General features: G+C 44.6%; 1 protein-coding gene across 3 annotated transcripts in view; it reads right to left on the bottom strand.

Annotated features, from left to right (window-relative positions):
* Positions 1–795: 795 nt before the first annotated feature.
* The window catches only part of LOC102454878 (exocyst complex component 3-like), a 70,577-nt gene continuing 50,402 nt past the window's right edge, over positions 796–20,970 (bottom strand). For 2 of the 3 annotated variants that reach the window (XM_075926507.2, XM_075926504.2), the window contains exons 9-13: positions 20,002–20,157; positions 15,619–15,740; positions 11,513–11,614; positions 10,928–11,095; positions 796–10,073 (exon numbers count right to left, since the gene is read on the bottom strand). In XM_075926507.2, the coding sequence (XP_075782622.2) occupies positions 10,933–11,095; positions 11,513–11,614; positions 15,619–15,740; positions 20,002–20,157 (543 nt within the window). In that variant the 3' untranslated portion in view covers positions 796–10,073; positions 10,928–10,932. The remainder of the gene's footprint in view (positions 10,074–10,927; positions 11,096–11,512; positions 11,615–15,618; positions 15,741–20,001; positions 20,158–20,970) is intronic. The other variant, XM_006120046.5, reaches the window with a different exon arrangement.

The following is a 20,970-nucleotide window of genomic DNA, read 5'->3' as shown; positions in this document are numbered from 1 at the left end:
TCTCTTCTCAGCACTGAGGTTACATTAATAGAATCAAAGATGATAAAGCCATAAGGAGCTACTGTGATTCCCCCAGTCTGACCTCTGTATAACATAGGCTGCAGCTCCATTCACAGATTCCAGCCTCTGCTGCTGCTGAAAGCTGCCCCTCCCAGAAACAAGAGGCAGTCTGAAATCTTGTTTTAGCAAGGTGACAGTCAGGCTCTCGCATCATCTGCTGTGGCCTTATTGCCTCTTGATTATTAGCTACAATTCCAGAATCTGGTCAGCCCAAAGCATGCGCCCTGTAGAGGCTGGGGAGTACAAAGTTGTAGGGAGAGGGATCACAGCCTGCTACTGCTCTCTCCTGCCCTCCCCAAGTCCACTAGATGGCAGCAACAGTTTATCTTTTCCTCTTCTTTGCATTGCTCCCATTGCACTTTTGGAAGACACAGTAAGCTTTAAGGCAGCTTCTGTGCCCTCTTTTGTGCTGTACAGTGCCCTCCCCGTTGTTGGTAAATAATTGTCTATATCACAATTTCTAATAGAAGGGCTTTCCCTTATACTCTGGTGCTTCTGGAATCCAACCTAAAAACATCATCCTAGGGCCTTCTTGCAATTCCTACTTCTTTGTCCATATTAACCAAGCTGTGACACTCCAAGGACCTTTTCTAGACCTGAAGAGCTCTGTGTAGCACAGGAGATTGTCTCTTTCACCAGCAAAAGCTGGTCCAATAAAAAATATTACCTCACCTACCATGTCACACACACATATGAATCCAGAAGCAAAATGCAGGACAATGTAGCACTTTAAAGACTAACAAGATGGTTTATTAGATGATGAGCTTTCGTGGGCCAGACCCACTTCCTCAGATCAAATAGTGGAAGAAAATAGTCACAACCATATATACCAAAGGATACAATTTAAAAAAATGAACACATATGAAAAGGACAAATCACATTTCAGAACAGGAGGGGAATGCAGGGGGGGGGAGGAAGGAAGGTAAGTGTCTGTGAATTGATGATATTAGAGGTGGGGAGAGTGGGATGTCTGTGAGCTAATGGTATTAGAGGTGATAATTGGGGAAGCTATCTTGGTAATGGGTAAGATAGTTTGCGTATTTGTTCATTCCTTCCCGGAGAGTGTCGAATTTTAACATGAATAACAGTTCAGAACTGTCTGGCCCACGAAAGCTCATCATCTAATAAACCATCTTGTTAGTCTTTAAAGTGCTACATTGTCCTGCATTTTGCTTCAGCTACCCCAGACTAACACGGCTACATTTCTATCACTATTCTATATGAATCCAGGGCTTTGTAGAATGTGTAGCATTGCGCACATCTGTGGATGTGTGTTGTAATAAAGAGTAGTTGGCTTCATCAGCACTTTTATATGTTTTGAAGACATGAGGGTATCATGCAATCTGTTCTTCGCTATCTTATCTGTCCTGAACTTTTACAACTCGCCTGTTTCAGGAGCTTGACGACTTGGGCTGGGATTGTCTGCTCTCAGCTGTAACCTAACCTGGAAAATCACAGCTAAAGACAAAGTCTGAAAGAAATTTCCACACCACTCACGTTATTCTGGCCAATAGGGTGACAGACATGTGTCATGATGATTAATTCACTAGCCCCCTGGATTCTCTTTTTTAGGAGGTAAAAAAAAATCACAAATCAAAGACTGGCTTCTGTTTTATAGTAACAATACCTAGCTCTTATCTAGAGCTTTTCAACCATAGATCTTAAAGAACTTTATAAAGGTCAGTATCTTCACCCCTATTTTACAGATGGAGAAACTGAGGTACAGAGTGCACAGGTGATTTGCTAAAGTCGCCCAGCAGCGATACCAGGAACAAACTCCAGGTCTCCTGAACACAGACTAGTTTCCTATCCCTGAGGCCACACTGCCAAGTAAATTGTGCCTAAAGAGGTTCAACTGCTGTGGATACTTTTTTCTTCCCCCAGAGAGTATGAAATGTCTGATGAAACTGAAAACTTCACACACACTTGCCTTAGGGTTTCCCTCCTTCCAGTTTCAGTATTTCCCCATATGTCATACTGCCTTGGCAAACTATTTAATAAAACCATGAACTGCATACGGCTATGAGTATCTCAGTGCTGCTCTCTTGATAGACTCTGCTTCTAACTTACAAATAAAAGGTGCGCTAGTGCTGGCAGTGCAATTTCATGGAGTCTCTGCTCTCTTGTGACCCAAAGATAAATCCCTTAAGTTGGCCACTGCAGCCCTTCTGAAGAACCTGGCGGATCAAAAGACTCTTAAAAATACAATGTGATTCATCATTACCCCAGACACACATCACAGTTCTGAGACCCCTCTAATAATTAAGCTGAGCAACTTCAGTAACAGAGTTACCTGCCAAACAGTTCTGGGCACAGATAAAGCTAGGGCTGGTCTCTCAAGGACAAAATTCAGAGCTAGATCTGTTCCCAAATCTAGTCCCTACACTTGCAGGCTCTGTCTGTAGAAAGCCATTCCCACTTCCCCTCTGCCCAGATGGGGAAAGTCGGCAAATGGTAACAGCGAGTCAGCAAAACCCACTTAACCCTTTCCCTCCACTGAGGGCCCAACCCCACTTGCTGGTTAAGTGGTTAACAGAGTCATCCTGTCACTGGATTGTTTCATACGCGTTGTATCTCCATGAATGATGTGGGGTGGAATTGTGCTCACCCCCACAGAACCAAATGTGATATGTACAGGTGACCTACAGGAGTTTGAGGCCCTCTCACCCTTTAAGTAGTGAACAGGGCAGATGCATAGCTGGGCCTTGTCTGCAGTGTACAGTATCTTCACTGGGGTGGGAGCCAGTGGATCAGCTTGGGTTGCCAACTCTCTCAAACAGACAGACCAGACACCATTGCCACAAACTGCATCTGGTCAGGAGAGATGCAACCCTCTTCAGTTCACTGCCTGTACCCTTTCCCAGCCTGTCCCAGCACCTCTCACTGTTGCCATAGAAAGATGCTGTGGCAGTTCTCCATGGTACATACGGGGCATGGGTTCCCCCTCCTTTGGGGCCTCCAGCAGTGCAGGAGGCTATTTTCTTAGACCCTGCACTTGGTTTACTGTCACAGTTTCCCCCACACATACTCCCCTCACCAAAAACCTCCAGGCCCAGAGCTGTGCTCTGGTTCCAGAACCCCAAATCACTGAGATGGTTCCAGAAAGTCTGTCACAGTGGAATGGCAGGCGCACCAGACAAAGGACAGCCATGGAACACAGATAGGGAATCGTCTTTTATTGAACAGTGATTCTATGCTGTGCAAGTCACAAGAGGAAATGGGAAGAAAGGATGTTCCAGAAAAGCTGAGATAGTTAAACCTGTTTAAATCTTGGGAACCAACATTATCGCCTTTTTAAAATCCTGGTGCCAGTGGCCTCGGGAGGTGACATTAATGGGAGCAAGAGCAGAATGTCTGCCCGGATCCTGGGAGATGTTGAACAATAAGTATCCTCTGTTCACACTGACTGGTGAGGAACTGAGGGGAGGAATCCCTCATCCACTGCAGATCCTGTCTGCAACACCAGCATCCTAATGAAGTGGAAAAGCCCTGCAGCCAGGCAGACATGCTTTGCACAGGCCATGAGTCAGGGAAAGGACGGGAGGAGAGGAGATTCATTGATGAGGGAGAGTCTGGAGTAGAGTCTGGAGTACTGAGAGCTACTGAGATTCTGTGCTGCTCCAGACACTGGCAGCTCTCAGAGCTTGCTGTAAATTAGAGCATCTCCAAGCTGCTCTATTTTAGCTCTAAGGTATAACAGGTCCCGGCTGCTGTAAAATGTATCAGGGAAACAAGATGGGTGAGGTAATATCTGTTATTGGACCAACTTTTATGGTTAGCGTAACAAGCTTTCAAGCTTACACAGAGCTGTCTTTCAGATCTGGGAAACCTCCTCTACGTGTCACAGCTAAACAGAAGAAGGAACAGATTGTTTAGCATAAATAGTTAATATCTGTTGCAAGGGATCATTAACAATGAAGTCACCTGCTAACACTTCTCCAGGTATCAGGAGGAAAGGGCAGCTGAGGAGGAAAAGGGCAGCTGAGGGAGGTTGTTCAGTAAATAGTCAATTGTAATAAGCCATAAATTCAACGTCTCTACTATTAGCCCATGATTTTATATGTCTATATGTTATAAATTTAAGGTCCCGGGTTCATGTTTTGAAAGTATTGTGCATATTTACACTGGGGATGAGGACTGACAAATCAGATGTAGCATGATCGCTTTGCAAAAAAGTGTTTTTCGCTTCTATCATTTGTGAGGTCATGCCATACTGTAACCATTGTCTGGTTTCTCCCACATAGTCATTATTGGGGCATTTAGTGTACTGGATGAGGCACACCACATGCTGTGACAGGCACATCTAGGACCCATGGATTGCGGGGCTGGGAGGAAGCAATGGAGTGTTGATCATTGTACCAGCGGAGAGATGTCTGCAGGTTGGCATCTGTTCTTCTGGCAGGGTCTGGTGCCGCTTTGCATTGCTCTGGCCTGGTTTTTGGGGTGTTTGCTCCTGATGATAAGCTTGGAGAAGTTGCAAGTTGTTTGAAGGCCAGAACAAGGAAAGATTTCTTTCAGGATTGGGTTCCCATGCTGTATGGATTGAAGTCGTTCAATAAAACCCTGTGTGGTTCCTGTGCGAGGTGTTTGGTGACACCTAGGGGTGTGCCATCAGAGGGGGGTGTTATTTCTGTATTAAAGCAGGTTCCCTCAGATTATTTGGATGGCCTGTTCCATGATGTGATCTGTTTCTCTGGTGGAGTGTCCTTGTTTGGTGCCTGAGGTAGCCCTTACCACAGTCCTGAAACAAAGGGCAAAATGGGACTTACGGCTCCCCTCTTTACCCCCATCCTCTTGGAAGCACAGTACAGATGGGTTTAAAAGTGCCATAGGATCATGTCTAGAAAGTCCATTGGGTTGGGAATCAGCTCAGGGCAGATTCACCTCCAAATTCCAGTCCAATGTGCAGCCAATAAGGTTAAGAGTGTATTTTTTTCATTTAGGTTTTTATTTGAATATTTTACAGCTCCAGTGCAAAATATGAACGAGAAATGTACAATGAAGAAATATTGTTTAAATAAGTATCTTTCACATACAGATATATATTACAGAACATATTGTACATATATACACAGCAGGATTTGTTTACATAACATTATGTTCCAATACACACCATAGCTATGAAATGGATATTGTTCTCACCTATTTTAGTTCAAAGAATAACTGCACTTTGCATGCTCCTGAAGCTTTTCAATCTGCATTTATTTATTAAGTAAGCACAACATCCTTCTCTGAATGTCAGATAGAGTAGAAGCAACTAGTTATCAATATCTAGTTGAAAGAAATCTTTCCACTGCTGTTGAATGTATTTTTAGACCAGCTATAATCAGGAGGTCCAAGAGGTTTTGTGCATTCTGTAATGCTTGTTGATTTAAATACCAATAAACATGGGCACATGTTAATCCTGTCTTCAAGAAGTTGTAGCTGCAATGTGTTCCCCACTTGGATAATAAACGCATAGGTGATAGCACACAGAAATGAGAACTGGGAATGGCTCAATGTACCTAGCACAATTCAGAGCCCCATCCTATCTATTTTGACAGATGTCCAGATTTCTTTGTGTGGCAAGAAGTTTGAGGCTGGGTGAGCTGGGTATAACATGCACACTGTGTTGTCCTCCAACCTGTGCAAAGTGGCAGTGAACATTTTTTAATTCCTGTTCTAAGTGGCTTATAAACCAATTAAATCAAAATGTTGGAGTGGGAGGGGATGTAGTTTCTGGACAAACAAAACCTTTGTTTCAATGCTGAGCATGTTTAATCACATCCCGTTATTTTACCCATTTCTGAAACAGTCATTTTGAACTAAAAAATTCAAAACTTTTTTTTAAAGGAAATATTTTTATTTCCTCTATGTCCTTTATAATACCTTTATAAGATATTTTGGCCTTGGAAAGGGTTCAGAAAAGGGCAACTAAAATGATCAGGGGTTTGGAACGGGTCCCATATGAGGAGAGATTAAAGCGACTGGGACTTTTCAGTTTAGAAAAGAGGAGACTGAGGGGGATATGATAGAGGTCTATAAAATCATGAGTGGTGTGAAGAGGGCCGATAAAGAAAAGTTATTTATTAGTTCCCTAAATAGAAGAACTAGAGGACACGAAATGAAATTAATGGGTAGCAGGTTTAAAACTAATAAAAGAAAGTTCTTCTTCACACAGCGTGTAGTCAGCCTGTGGAACTCCTTGCCAGAGGAGGCTGTGAAGGCTAGGACTATAATAGAGTTTAAAGAGAAGCTAGATAATTTCATGGAGGTTAGGTCCATAAAAGGCTATTAGCCAGGGGATAAAATGGTGCCCTTGGCCTCTGTTTGTCAGAGGCTGGAGAAAGATGGCAGGAGACAAATCGCTTGATCATTGTCTTCGGTCCACCATCTCTGGGGCACCTGGTGCTGGCCACTGTCGGCAGACAGGATACTGGGCTAGAAGGACCTTTGGTCTGACCCAGTACGGCCGTTCTTATGTTATGTTCTTATGTTCTTGTTTGCATGAGTGTGTCTGTGTTTCTCACCATTTTGGCAAAACCGACACAAATTCACAAAACATTTTTGTTTCGCAGAAGAGGCAGGCCACCATAGGAGCCAACTCTGTAGATGTTCGGGGCTGGGGCACCCATGTGGAAAAATTAATGGGTGCAGCAGAGCATCCACTGGTATCAAGCTTCCCCCAGACCCTTCTCCACCTGTACAGCACACCAGTGACCCTGCACTTACGAGCTCTTCTCCCTTTTATCCAGTGCTTCCTGAGAGCTACAAACAGCTAATTCCCAGTATTCAACCTCCAGAAGGGAGGGAGAGAAATAAGGTAGGGTTGTGCCTGGGGAGGAGGCAGGATGGAGGCAGTAAAGTGGTGGAATGGGGGCAGGGCCTGGAGGGGAGAAGGGTCAGGCAGCCCCCTGGCAAGAAGAGAAGTCAGTGCCTATGCAAGGCACATTGGTCAATGACATGGGAAGCAGTGGGGTCATGTTGTTAGATCATATCCAAGGTATGGGCCAGGGCAGAGCTGCACAGGGAACTGTAAATGAAAAATTCAAGCTGAGATGGCAGACAAGCGAGAGCAACTTTTTGATATGGGTCTGTGCAACATCTAGTTAATGAGCAACCTTCCTGATGCAGCTGGTGTTTGCTGGTCCTTGAAGGGTCAGTTATGGCAGATTACATAGTAATTCCACAGATGTTTGACTTGTTTTTTAAAACCCATTTATTTGCCTAAGGCCAGGCGCACATTCTCCTGTTCATCCTGTGTGGCACCTGACTTGGAGTAACTCTGTTTGGGACCAGGGATGTAAGCAACTAATCCCTTGACTAGTCGCTTCCCCCCCTTACTGCCTCTATCAGAGGCAGCAAGGGGGCAGAGCAGGAGCCAGTGCTGGGGGGAGCTGGCTTAAAAGCCTGTTCCCTCCAGCACTGTCTCCACAGGGGGCAGGCAAAGCAGGGGGATAGTGGGCACCAGGCACAAGCTGGGAATCAGCTGTCCCGGCTCAAACCAAGTCCCAGATGCTGCACCTCTGCTTTTTAAAGAGCCTGCTGGCTCTTAGTACATTGAAAAAGCAGAAGCGCAGGGGTGGGGGGAGCTGGGACAGCTGGGACAGCTGATTCCCAGCATGACCTGGCTGGACACCAGCCGGCAGGTTCTTAATACCTTTAAAAAGTGGAGGCACAGCGTCTGGGTCTTGGCACAAGCCAGGAACCAGCTATCCCGGCTCGCGCCAGGTCCCCCCACTGCATACTAGCCTTTTAAATGTATAAAGAGCCTGCCAGCTCTTAGTATATTTAAAAGGCAGAGCCGCTGTGGGGCTAGCTCCCACCACCAGGAAGTAACCCCGCTGTGGCTCCCCCACTTATTGACTAATCAACTAATCAATGGAATTTCCATCGACTAGTCAATTAATTGATTAAACTAAATTTAAAACAACTATTTGAGACCGCTTACAGAATGAGGCACTTTTCCCAGGGAGTACGGAAAGCACTCTGTAAATCTGGCCTTTAAAAGCTAGTTCATTGAAGAAATGAGCTTTCCACCCAGCAAAGAACACAGATGAGTGTTCATAATTTTGTAGTGACACACCCTGGATTTAGGGGACTTTCCCCCAAACATCTCACAGGGTAGCTTGATTTCAAGTGTTTCATATGCACAAAACTCAACTTGCTTCTCTTGCTCCATTCCTAATTAATCACAAGCACAATGAACTGCCAAAAACAGGGGGGAAAGGCCATGTTTGAGGAAGCTGTCATTGCTGGCTGCCTACAGTCGGTGGAGAGTGTCTGATACAGCAGTTCTTTTCTGCACTGCTAATTGGTTTACCTTTGTCAGAGAGCAGCAGAGTGGCAGTGACCTATTTTAACACAATAGCAAATAAGGCTTTGAACCAAAATCAGCTCTGAGACTGACACCAGCCCATACAAGGGCAAAAGAAAGGACTATTGTTTTCCCATACTGTACTCCTCATCTGTTAGATCCCAACAGCAGTTCACACCACCTCAGAGGATTAGAGGAAACAGCTATTTAAACTGTCGACTGAACATGAGACTTCTACAGCAAAAAAACCATTAAAAATTAGACTTTTACAGCAGGGGAAATTTTCAGTAAACTGAGTTATATGGATGGAAAGACAAACTCAGCTCTGACGCCAGTTATAAAACTAAGATACTGTTTACACTGTGTCCACAATCCATTGCAATGGGAGAGGCTATCCTAGGGATTAATGTAAATTCTATTCTACTAATGTGCCTTTCCATGTAAACAACTGAGAGGGACACAAAAGCTAAGTGTGACATCCTGCTTCTCCTCTGTGGACACGCAAGGCCCCAAATATTGTGGAAATGCCATCTTTCTGCTGAGCAGGATGCAAGGTGGCAACCATTCACCAGAAGGGTTCTGCAACTCTGCGTGCCACGGAGCCGTGGTACATAGTGGCTCTCTGTGCAGCACTGTGGAAAGGAGCATTGTGGGAGGTCTAGGGGGAATGGTGGGGCTTGGTGACTGACGAGGCGTCTCAGCCCCGCACTGGCTGAGGGGAGGCTAACTAGGCTTGCTGGGCTGAGAAGGCCTCTCCCCCGTGGCCTTGCTGGGCATGCTCCAACTGCAGGCCTGGTATAAAGGCCAGAGAAGCAGCTCAGTTGGGGCTGAACTCCAAAGGGGAAGGAGGTCCTGCTGGAGAACAGTAGCAGCTGCCCTGGCTTTCAGAGCCCGAAGTACCGCCCCAGCCAGAGCTACAGCCACAACCACCGCGCCGACATCAGCCACCACGCCAACCGCCACACTAGCTGCCGCCGCGCCCATTGTCGCTACCTCACCAGATGCCAATGCTGCATCAGACGCCGGACCAGACAGCGCTGCCAGACCTGCCCACACCGCTACCGCAGCGAGCTCTGCAGACAGAGGTGGAGCCTACGCCGGCCAGAGGGACAGGGTAGGAAGCAGCCCAGGGCAGGGAGCAGAAGGTGCCCCGGAGGGCTCGGCACATTTCAGAAAGAACTCCCTGCTGAGCCAGTGGTGGGAACCACCCACTACTGATAGGACCCTGGGCTGGGGCCTGGTGGAGAGGGAGGGCCGGGCCCCCTTAGCCCACCACACCCTTACACCCCCGACAAGGGGCATTAGAGACTTGGCCGCTGGGACATATTGACCCCCAAGAGGCGTGGGGCGCACCAGCCCCATGACAGTGACCTAGTTCCCTACAGAAGCAAGATGTGGCTCTGTCCACTGCTCTCCTCAGCAGTCGTTGCCCAGCTAAGCAAGAATCTAGCAGGAGGATTCTACTGCACCAAACCATATTCATTCCCCCTGCCAGTTGAACTTTCTGCAGGGAATCAAGGTTTGGATTTATGTGATCTTCTTATCTTGAAACACTCTGGTACGCCTCCTTGCATGGCCTGCAGGCTGTTTCCAGCAGACAAATGCTGTTTGCCATTCCAAGTAACTTTCAAGTATGCTATGATCTCAGATGTTGCCAGCTGATGATGGACCCTTCATCACACTCAAGGAGGGTGGCCTCTGACTATCCATGTTAGATCTGAGAGAAAGGAAGGAAATTTATGTGAAACTGAAATAAAAACCACATGTGTGTGTGGATACAGTCTCAGGACAGAGTGAGGCATTAAACCCACCTGGGTAGAGAGCTCTAATCTAGCAGCAAGATCCTATGGTTGAAAATAGAATCTAGACAACTTCAGATTAGAAATAAAATGTAATTTATTCAAAGTGAGGACAATTAACCATTGGCACAAGGAGGGATGGGCCATCAATTGATGCCTTTAAATCAAGACTTCATGTATTTCTAGAAGATATACACCAGCTCACCCAAAAATTATGGGCTTGTTGCAGGAATCACCGTGAAATTTCTCTGGCAAGTGTTAAGGAGGAAGTCAGACTAAATTACCATGAAGTTTCCTAATGGCCTTAAAATCTATTAATCTGAATTCTGTTGAAATGCCTTGGACTAGAAGAGATTTATGGAAGGACCAAATAGAAAAACATTAAGTATTTGTTGAAAAAGAAAAGGGATTGTCACTCTAAGCAGAACTGGATGGAATATCTGAACATGCTCTGTGATTCACTCTGCTAGCTCCAAACAAGAAAAGAAAATTAGGAGCCAAGAATAGTGGATTCTATTCCCAGCTCTTCCACTGACCTACTTGTAACTCAACCAAGCCACTTAGCTGTTCGGTCGCTCAGCTACTCTATCTGCAAAATAATACTTAATGATGCTCAGTGATGTATCAATGGAAAACACAATGTTAGAGATAAGGTTAGTCACTGCAGATTTGTATTGGAAATAAAAAATGGCATTACAGTGACTATTACATTATCTAGCTACAAAACTATAAACACACCTATATGAATAAGTATTGACATGCACACACTCACCTTTCTTAAAAGCAGCAGCAACAGACACAGTTTCCATATTTTTCAGTCTTTATGTCTGTTTCTTTTTCAATTCCCACACAATTTTCGTAAACCACTGCCAACAAAGTATTTCTTTCTGTCCAACTGAGAGTTCCTTTGATGTCCAGGATTATATTCAGATGCTCTTTCCTTTCCAAAAGTACCAGGAATCAGACCAGAGAAAAAGAGGAGACAAATACACTTGTTTGATCAGACCCAATTCCACAGGACCAGAAGTTGTCTTGGAGACTGTTAAACTCCGACCTAGCACTAATGGCCGCCTAGCATATTAAAACTGTATTTAAAATTGTGACCTTGTGGTGGTTTAGATGCTGCTTGTAATTATTAGAACTGGGAACACTGGCTGTTGGGAGTCTGGAAGCACAGGAAACAGGAAGGAGAGGGGAGAAGATTAGTCAGGACTGAGTGAGAGCTACAGAGGGATGCAGCAGCTTTGTAAAGAGGTTTTACTTTTGGTAAATAAAGTCCTGTTGAAGTTTGTTACTACCTTGCTTGCATGATATACCATTTTGGAGATGAGGATGGATCTTCTGCCTCTGAACCCACCTGCACCCTTTCTGCAAAGCCCAGGTGAGCCTCCAATTGCTTTTACTGCCTGGATCCATATGTTTGAGATTTATCAGCTTGCAATCAGTGCTACAGAGATTTCTGAAGTAAGAAAACATGCTCTGTTAATCCACTGCCTTGGAGCAGAAGGGCAGTGTATATTTTACACTTTTCCCCTTGCTGATGATAAATATGAGACTACACTCACAGCATTAAACAACTTTTTTCTGCCAAAAGTGAATGTAGTAGCTAATCACTACATATTTTGCCAGTGTGAGCAGAAACCTGGGGAGACTATAGTGCAGTATATTGCTTCTCTGAGGACTCTGACTGTAACTTGTAACTTTGGGAATATGGCAGATGAGATGATTAGAGACCAGCTCATTGAGAAACAACCATGTTTCGTGTAAGAGAACGTTTGCTTCTAGAACGACAACTTACACTGGAAAAAGCAATAACCATTGCTACCCAGATTGAGTCAGCTATAGCAGAAGCCAAAATAATGAGCATGGATACAGGAGGCCCAGTCCAGGCTGTGACTCCTTTGCAGAAAAGTCCACTATCACTGCAGACAAACAATTACAAGGAGAAAGCTAATGAAAAACCACAGAACCAGAAAATTCAAAGCACAGCAAAAGCATGCTTTCGCTGTGGATCCCCACACCTTGCAAGCTACACAAGATGTCCTGCAAAAGTAGCTCAGTGCAATCATTGCAAAAAGATTGGGCATTTTGCTAAGGTATGCCGCAGTAGCCAGTCCAATCAACAGGTGCATGCAGTTACAATACCAGATGTTACTGTGCTGCGGACAAAATCGCTACTACATATTCCAGAACAGATAAGGTGCACTGTAAATGTTTCTGCCTCATCTTCAGGCAAATCACATCCTATTTAACTAATGCTGGACACTGGCTCAGCAGTATCTATACTACCTGATTCCATCTATTTGCATTACAGGCAGTCCCCGGGTTACATGGATCCAACTTACATCGGATCCCTACTTACAAACGGGGTGAGGCAACCCCGCACTAGCTGCTTCCCCCCAGCAGACCAGGGAGACACGGAGCGGCTTTTCTCAGCAGACACCTCAGCTTGAGAATAAAGGACTGAGGGAAGTGAGGTGACAGCCACCCTCTGCCTCATATAGAAGAAGTATTTGCAGAACTCCGTGGAGCAAAGATGTTTTCTACTCTTGATTTGCAGAGTGCATGCCACCAGGTTATGTTTTATGAAGATAGCAGAGACTTCACTGTATTTATTGCACATGAGGGACTATTTCGTTTTGCCTCAAGTGCCTTCCAAAAAATTATGCCAATGATTCTGAAGAATCAACATGAAGTTCAGTGCTATCTGGATGATATTATTGTGTTTGGAAATACTTCTGAGGAGCATGGCCAGGGCTTGACAAACCGTGGCAAGAGCTACTCACCAGCTCCGCACCGCGCATGCGCAGTGCCGGTGAATGGGGCGCACGGCGCAACCGGCTGAAATCTACTCGTCACGGGCAAGTAGAATCAGTGGTTTGTCGAGCCCTGAGCATGACAGTAACCTGCAGTCTGTACTAAACTGAGTTAGCACAGCAGACCTTAAGCTCAACTTGTCTACATGAAAATTTAGACAAACAGAACTCTCCTTGCTGGGGCATACCATTTCACCGGCTGGACTAAAATCTGATCCAGACCATATCCTAGAAATTTCAAATGCTCCTCCTCCAACAGATTTGCAAACCTTACGTTCCCTCTTGGGTCTTACGTCCTGGTATGCAAAATTCATTCCCAATTATGCTTCTGTCATTGAACCGTTACAAGAATTATTACAGAGAAGTTCAACCTTGGTGTGGACAATGGATGCACAAGCTAGTTTGGAAACTGAAAGATTTGATTGTACATAGTCCAATACTTGCACTATTCACTCCTGCATTGCCCACAATTGTGACTACTGATGCTTCTGATTATGCACTTGGAGCTGTCCTCACACAACTTCATGACGACAACACAGAGGACTGTTGCATTTGCTTCAAGGACACAGAGTGATGCTGAGAGAAAATATTCTACAGTTGAAAAAGAAGCAGTTGCTTGTGTCTGTGCTACTGAAAAACGGAGCACTTACCTGTGGGGCCGCACATTCAAGTTGCGCACAGACCACAGCCTTTTGACAACATTGCTAACCACAAAAGGACTGGGAGGAGCAGGGAATCATATTGCTAGATGGTCTGCAAGATTACTCTCTTTCAATTATGAACTGAAATATCAGTCTGGAAAACAAAATGTGATAGCTGATTGCCTTTCTCGCCTGCCTTTGTCTTCAACAGATGGTCCTCTGGAGGATGAGGATGAAGTAGTTGTGCTTATTACAAGCACTCTTACTGCAGTTACAAGAGAGCTGTTCTAAGCTGCTTGTTCAGCATGTCCAATTCAACAAAAGCAATGGGAATTTCTGACAAAGAGATGGCCCAGTAAGCCTAAAAGCCTTCACCCAGTTTTGCTGCCTTATTTTAGAGTTCAGGATGAACTTTCTTTGCTTGACGGCTGCGTGCTATGAGGTACACACCGGCTACTTGTGCCAGAAGAATTACAGTCAAAACTCATACCACCTCGCACACGATGCTTATCAAGGAATTGTCAGAACCAAACAACAACTACAGGATCTGTATTGGTGGCCAGGGAAGGACTCCCAAACTGAAGCAATCATAAAATCCTGTGTCACTTGCCAAATGCATGGTAAGACAGCAGTGACATGCACCCCACCATACAGCCTGTTCCTCTTCCTGATTCTGCATGGGAAAAAGTTGTGATTGACATTGTAGGACCCTTTGATACTGCTCCAGTTGACTTTCATTATGCCATCACTTTAATAGACTATTTCAGTAAATGGCCTGAAGTAGTGTTTACATCACAAATCTCTTCTGCTACAATAATTAAGTTCCTCTCTACAGTTTTTAGCAGGGAAAGTAACCCCAAAGAACTGGTTTCAGATAATGGTAGTCAATTTACTTCCCTGAAATTTGAAAATTTTCTAGCAGAGAGGAACATTTTACACAGAAGAACATCCCTTTATTACCCTCAAGCCAATGGGGAAATCGAAAAGTTTAACAGAAACTTGAAAGAGAGTTTGCAAACAGTTAAACTGGAAGGGCGATTGTGGATAACCTTCACTACTGACTTCTTGCAAGCATACAAAGCTACACGACATGCCACAACGCAAAGATCACCCGCAATGTTACTGCATGGAAAACAGATGAATATTAAAATGAACATTGCTGGATTGTTAAAGGCAAGACCTGATGCACCAAAAGAGGATGATGTGAGAAAAACAGTTGAACAGAACCAAGAAAGGTATAAGGCTTTCACAGACAAATGGCGGGGAGCTAAGGAACCAAAGTTTGAGTGTGGTTTCTTCATTAGAGTAAGAAAACCTGGAATTTTACGCAACGGGAACCATAAATTCACATCTTCTCTTAAAATCATTGAGAAGAAGGGACCTTACACCTATCAACTTTCTGATGGGTGGGTATGGAATGCTTCTTATCTTGCACCTGCCTATGCACCAAGAAGAGATGACGTCAACACCCAATCCACGTAATACCAACACAACAAGACATTGCACTACAAACAGGGTTTGAGAGACAGTCTGTCAGACCCAGACGACCACCTGTCTGGATTAGAAACTATGTTATGTAATATTTACAGTGTTTTCAGTATAATATTTCTGCCAACAGTACAGGGGCTTGTTCCATAGTTGTTGCTGTGGTTAGAACAACTGGCAGTGGGTCACTGAGGCAAGGAGGGCATAGGGAACTGGTGGTTCTTAGAGGGGGAGGACCCCAGAGTGTGGGGGCACTGTGGCAGGGCAGTACCCAGAGGGAGGACGCCATAGTCTGGGAGGGACTTGGTTCCTAACACAGAAGTGGAGAAGAATAGGTAACAACAGGCGTGACAGCAGCCAGAAGGGGGTGCGCTGGCACCAAAGAGCTAATTCCCAGAGTGACCAGCAGGTGGCGTGCTGGAGTCACACTGTTACAAGCATGAAATGAAAAACAGGACTATGTAGCACTTTAAAGACTAACAAGACAAGCGTGAACGACTAGAATCCATTCCATGTCTTACCTTAGATCTGGACACTTGTGGAGAAGAAGCACAATTTGTAATTTCATTGCTTCAATGTCAGTAAGTCCAATAAAATCTATGGTTCTTTCAATAGGATCATCCAGTGAAACAGTCCTAGGGCCCTAGGGATATAAGAACATGCATTCAACTAGTGTAGAAGAGAAATCCCAGTGTAATGTGAAGATCTGGCTTCAGGTTTAGATTTGGGTCACCAAGTTGGGGACCAAAATGAGCTATAAGCATTGCAGGGGCTGTGAAGTATCCTCCCTCCCCCCAGATGGAAGAATAAATAAGGTAAAACCTAACCGTGCAACTGCATTAGTACCCCCTACTGACCAATATATTTATCCACATCACTGCTGGCTTTAAACAAATCTGCCACGTGAAAAAGTGTTTGCTTTGTGCAGTCTAGGAAGTGCTGTGGATAGTCAGCTCTCACTAACTTGAAGCACACTACAGGACCGAGGCCTATACAATCAAGTAAAGAGCTGCTACATTTTTCATGACATTTGATAAATGAGGATTGGAATGAGCTGCCCAGAGATAGATTTTGAGTAGAAAGGTAATATGAGCAACTTGCTGCTCTGAATTATTTATGCAACAATATCAGCATAAATTCTATGGCACAGCAAAGCTAGGGAATATGCTATTCAGATTAGTTCAGGATGGGCATACATTCCCATGATATCTACTTAGCACTGAGAATCAGACTGGATTTTCCAGGAACCAGCACGTCTCAGCATTGAACATAAATTCAAAAAATAATATTTAGTGACAACCCTTCTCTCTCTCTTCCTCTGCATTGCAGCAATACAGACGGTGTGCAGTTCTGCATAGCAAGAAAACTGGAATTATTGCCACATTTTTGCTCCCTAACATACTCGTATGGTACAATATGTCTTGTTTGTCAAGCTCATTATTATTAAATACTATGTATTATAGTGTGCAAAAAGGGTCTCTACATACAAAGAGCTAAGATCTCTGTTCTACAACTTTAAATAGCCAAAGTGTAGGAGTAGTAATGCTTAACACAGTCTTGTTAGATCTTCTTTTACAACATATGCAATTATTATTTAGCAAACATTTCTTTAAGGGGAAGACTCAGAATTTCAAAATGTGTTTTGAGAAAGGACTTGAAAAGGGAACGTATGGACACGTGGCAGACTAGATCAGGAAACAGAAACCAAGGTAGTAACTGAATGCATAAATTGAGTGTGCAATATATATTTTGCATGCACAATTGTGCATCTAACTTGACTGAACATCAGACCCTTCATTTGTAAGTATATTTCTTCTAGGAAGATTTCCAGTGCTAATACCCTGAGCAATGAGACAGAAAAGAACATGAGTGAAGGGAGAGCACTTCACCAACTGCATATAGATTTGTTCTTTTATATTATAGGTTGCGTGTGTATATATATAATTAGGGTTGTCTGTGCATTGCTCATTTTACATGATAATATTAGCTCTTCATTCCATGTCTTACACAATGCTGAGCACAGCATTGCTGGAAAGTTTTAAAGTGATCTGTTAGAGAATTTTTTGTAACAACATATTTTTGGTAGTCTTGGAAAGCTTTAAGTTTTCCTTAAATGGCCCTAATACAGTTAGTTTTAAAAGTACAGTTTTCATTTTTCCATACTGAGACTCAGACCTGTCCTTTCCAAGGGACTGTCTGGGGTGGTCACCACTGGCCCTACACTTTTGGGGGCCCCATGGTCAGGCCTGGCCTTAGGGCCTTTGGCTGCTTGCTCTCTGCCCACGCTGGAAACCACACAGCCACCACAGCATATCACCTTGGGCCCTGCAAACTCTTTGGCTGGGCCTGCCTGCAGTGGCTACCCCAACTGTCCTATGGATGGGATTCGCGAGGTTACCTGGGGCCGGGGTCCTGGCACAGTGGCAGCAGGGCTTGCTCCCGCACTCACCATGGTGGCAGGAGCCAGAGCAGCCCTGCAATCTGCTCCTCTTCTCCCTGTCCTGTCACCCTCTCCCAGCCCGCTGCGCATGGCTTCTCAGCAGCAGCAAGAAGCAGAGCACCCTAGCCCCAGGAGGTCCTGCTTCCTGCTGCAGTGGAAAAGTGGGATGCCGTTGGCTGGGAGACAGTGGTGCGTTGGGGTGGCACGAAGCAGGCTGTCATGCTGCTCTGGCTGCTGCCACCATGATGAGTGCCACCTTGCTGCTCCATACCAGGCCCCCCATAATCCATTACTCAAGGGAAGGGGCAGAGCAGGGCTGGTGGCAGGGTGTGGGTGTTACCCTGGGCCCCACATCTGGGCTAATGGGGGAGACTAATGGGTTAATTGCAGTGAGTCTGAGCTTTTTCCAAGGGAGGCTAAAAACAGGGGACCGGTCTGGATCCACCTAGTCCCAGGGCGCTCTGCTTCCCACCTCCATAGAAAAGCCATGTGCAGTGGGTCAGGAGAGGGCCATGAGGCAGGGCAGAGCAGGCTGCTGGGGCTGCTTTGGCTCCCACTGCCACCATGAGTGCAGGATGGGGTGTGAGTCCTGCTGCCACTGTAACAGGTCCCCAGCTCCAGGTAATCCTGAGGGTCCTGTCCATAGAATGGTTGGAGGGGCCACCCCAGGGCTCCCAAAAGCAGGGGGCCTGGTGCAGTTGCCTCAGACCGTCCTATGGACGGGATGGCTCTGCTCTGCAGTGCATTTCATACATCTCTGTACGTGTATTTTAGAAACATTCATGATAATCCTGGTCCCAGTGAGATGAGTCACCCACCTCTGAAATGCAGTAAGTAATTTCTATACTCAGTGGAACACAACAGCATCCAACAACCTGTCAGAGCAGGAAGAGAGATGGGTACTCTACTACAAGTGAAACTGCTACAGAAGACTTTCAAGTATAATTGCCTGAGTTAAAATTTGGCCATGACACTAGGATTAGTTTGGCTATGACATTAGGACTAGCAGCCCAGGTTTTGCAAAAGCTGGCACATGATCCTTTTTAACCCTCAGCAGTCAAAAGTGTGTCATGTAGTGTTTGATTCAAACAACGGGGTAATAAATCCCAATGACACACACAAAATGATGGGGTCTAAATTAGCAGTTACAACTCAAGAAAGATCTCTGAGGAGAGTTCTCTTAAAACATCCACTCAATGAGCAGCCACAGTCAAAAAAGCTAACAAATGTTAGCAGCCACTAGGAAAAGGATAGTTAGTAAGAGAGAAAATATCATAGTGTCATTATATAAAATGTACGGTATGCCCAAATCTCAAATGCTGCATGCAAATCAGGTCACTCCATCTTTAAAAAAAAAAAAAAGAGAGAGCGAGAGAGATATTAGAAAAGGTGGAGAAAAATACAACAAAAAAGATTAAGGGTATGGAATAGCTCTGGTATGAGGAGAAATGACACTGTTCAGTCTGGAAAAGAGATGACAAAGGAGAGATAATAGAAGTCTATAAAATCTTGACTGGAGTGGAGAAAGTGAATAAGAAAGTATTATTTATCCATTCACATAAAACAAGAAACAGGAATGACTCAATTAAATTAACAGGCAGCAGGTTTGAAACAAACATAAAGAAGTCCTTCATACAACGCACAGTCAACCTAGTGAACTTACTGCTAGGGGATGTTGTGAAGACCAAAAGTATAAATGGGTCAAAGAGAAATTAAATAAGTTCCTGGAGGATAGGTCCATCAATTACTATTAACCAATATGGTCTAGGATGTAACACCATTTTCTGGGTGTCATTAACCTTTATTTGCCTGAAGCTAGGAAGGGATGGCTCACTCGATGATTGTCTGTTCTGTTTGTTGATTGCCTGCATTGTTCATTCCCTCTGAGCATCTAGAATTAGCCACTGTCAGAAGACAGAATACTGGGCAAGATGGATCCCTATTGGACAAACCCCTGTCCACTGCAGAGTAGCCATAAGTGGCTAGTGCAGCCCACAAAGGAAGCAATGACAGGACAGCTGTAGAGTAGGCCAGGTCAGTGCTTCATTTCACTAGCTCCTACCTGTGTAGCTTCTATAGGACTCTACATTGCCCATCTGGCAATAGCCTCATTGTAGAGCAGCATGGACAGCAACACCTGTTCTACTGAAGCAATTGCCCCATGAAGAGCAATGGGCCTACCTGGTGTAATTTACACACCCCAATTTTAAGTCTCTGTCTGTTTCCTGTTACAGGGGAAAGAGTGGAAATCTTGTGGTCACCCTACCTTCCAAAGCTACAATCTAACACTGTTTCCCCCCACTGATAGCAGATTTGAACTGCCAATACAATGTCTTACACACAACTGATGTTTACGTATGGAGATCCATGTAAAAGTTCGTTATATGCCCCTCACTGTCCTGAGAACTGTAGTCGGTGGTGGAAATAATATGCATAATATTGCAAAACCAAATCAAAGACTTACAAAGTTTTCTTCAAATAGTGTTCGCATTGCCCTGTGATCTGCTTTAATTTTGTTGGCAATATTCCTCCGCTTCGCAGAAGATGACTTCCCAGAAATAGTTAGGAGAGCCTGCATGTACTCAGTGACAATACTCTGATAGGCAGCCTGGATGAGAGTCTGTTCCAGACAAAAACAAAGATTAGCCTCTTTGTGCTGAGTGGGTAGATATGAGTAAAGGCCAGACACTGGCTACTTTATCTTCACTTAGACGCATGCCCAGATCTTCCCCTCTCTACCCTTTTAAAGAGTCTAGCAGAGTTACTCTAACATCTGGATGTACTAAGGTAGGTAAAATTTGCTTGGAGATGATGGTGATGAGGGTCATGTAAATACTCACAGGGAAAGATAGTGATCTGGCCCTCAATATCACTAAAACAGTCCATTGGACATAACTATAGTTCATTAGCCATTTAAATTAGGTCAGTTTTAGGCTGCAGTCCAAGCACAGTGGAAATCTCTAATCCTGCCCCAAACAAACTTGGCAATACAGATTAGTGTTCAACAGCTGCCCCAGCACCTGACATGGCATTCATGTGACAAATGTCCAGTGACAAGTTCTAAAGAGCAAACAGAATTGTTACAAAATTCTACGTGGCAATGCTTTTTGTGTCTTTAGATATTTGGACTGAAATTAGCGATGATGGAAGGTGACCCATTTACAGATGTGAAATTGGAAGTATTTTTTTTTTAACCGTTGCACATGTATAGCAAGGCAACAGCAATGCAAACCTCCCCACCAACAAGAAGAAGGATAACCCATTGTTTCGGGAACTAGCCTTCCACATAAAAAACCCATGTTCAAATCCCTGCACTAGTGCAGACTTCCTGTGAGACTGAAGGAAGTTATTTAGGTTTCTCTTGGCCTTCATTAGCCACCTACAAAATAATGATAATAGCAAATCCCTGCTTTTTAGGAATCTGAGGATAAAT

The sequence above is a fragment of the Pelodiscus sinensis genome, chromosome 5, assembly GCF_052426305.1.
Source record: "Pelodiscus sinensis isolate ZL-2025 chromosome 5, ASM5242630v1, whole genome shotgun sequence".
In the NCBI taxonomy this organism is placed as follows: Eukaryota; Metazoa; Chordata; order Testudines; family Trionychidae; genus Pelodiscus; species Pelodiscus sinensis.
The sequence above is the reverse complement of the archived record's forward strand: the minus strand, read 5'-3'. Positions and strand labels throughout refer to the sequence as shown.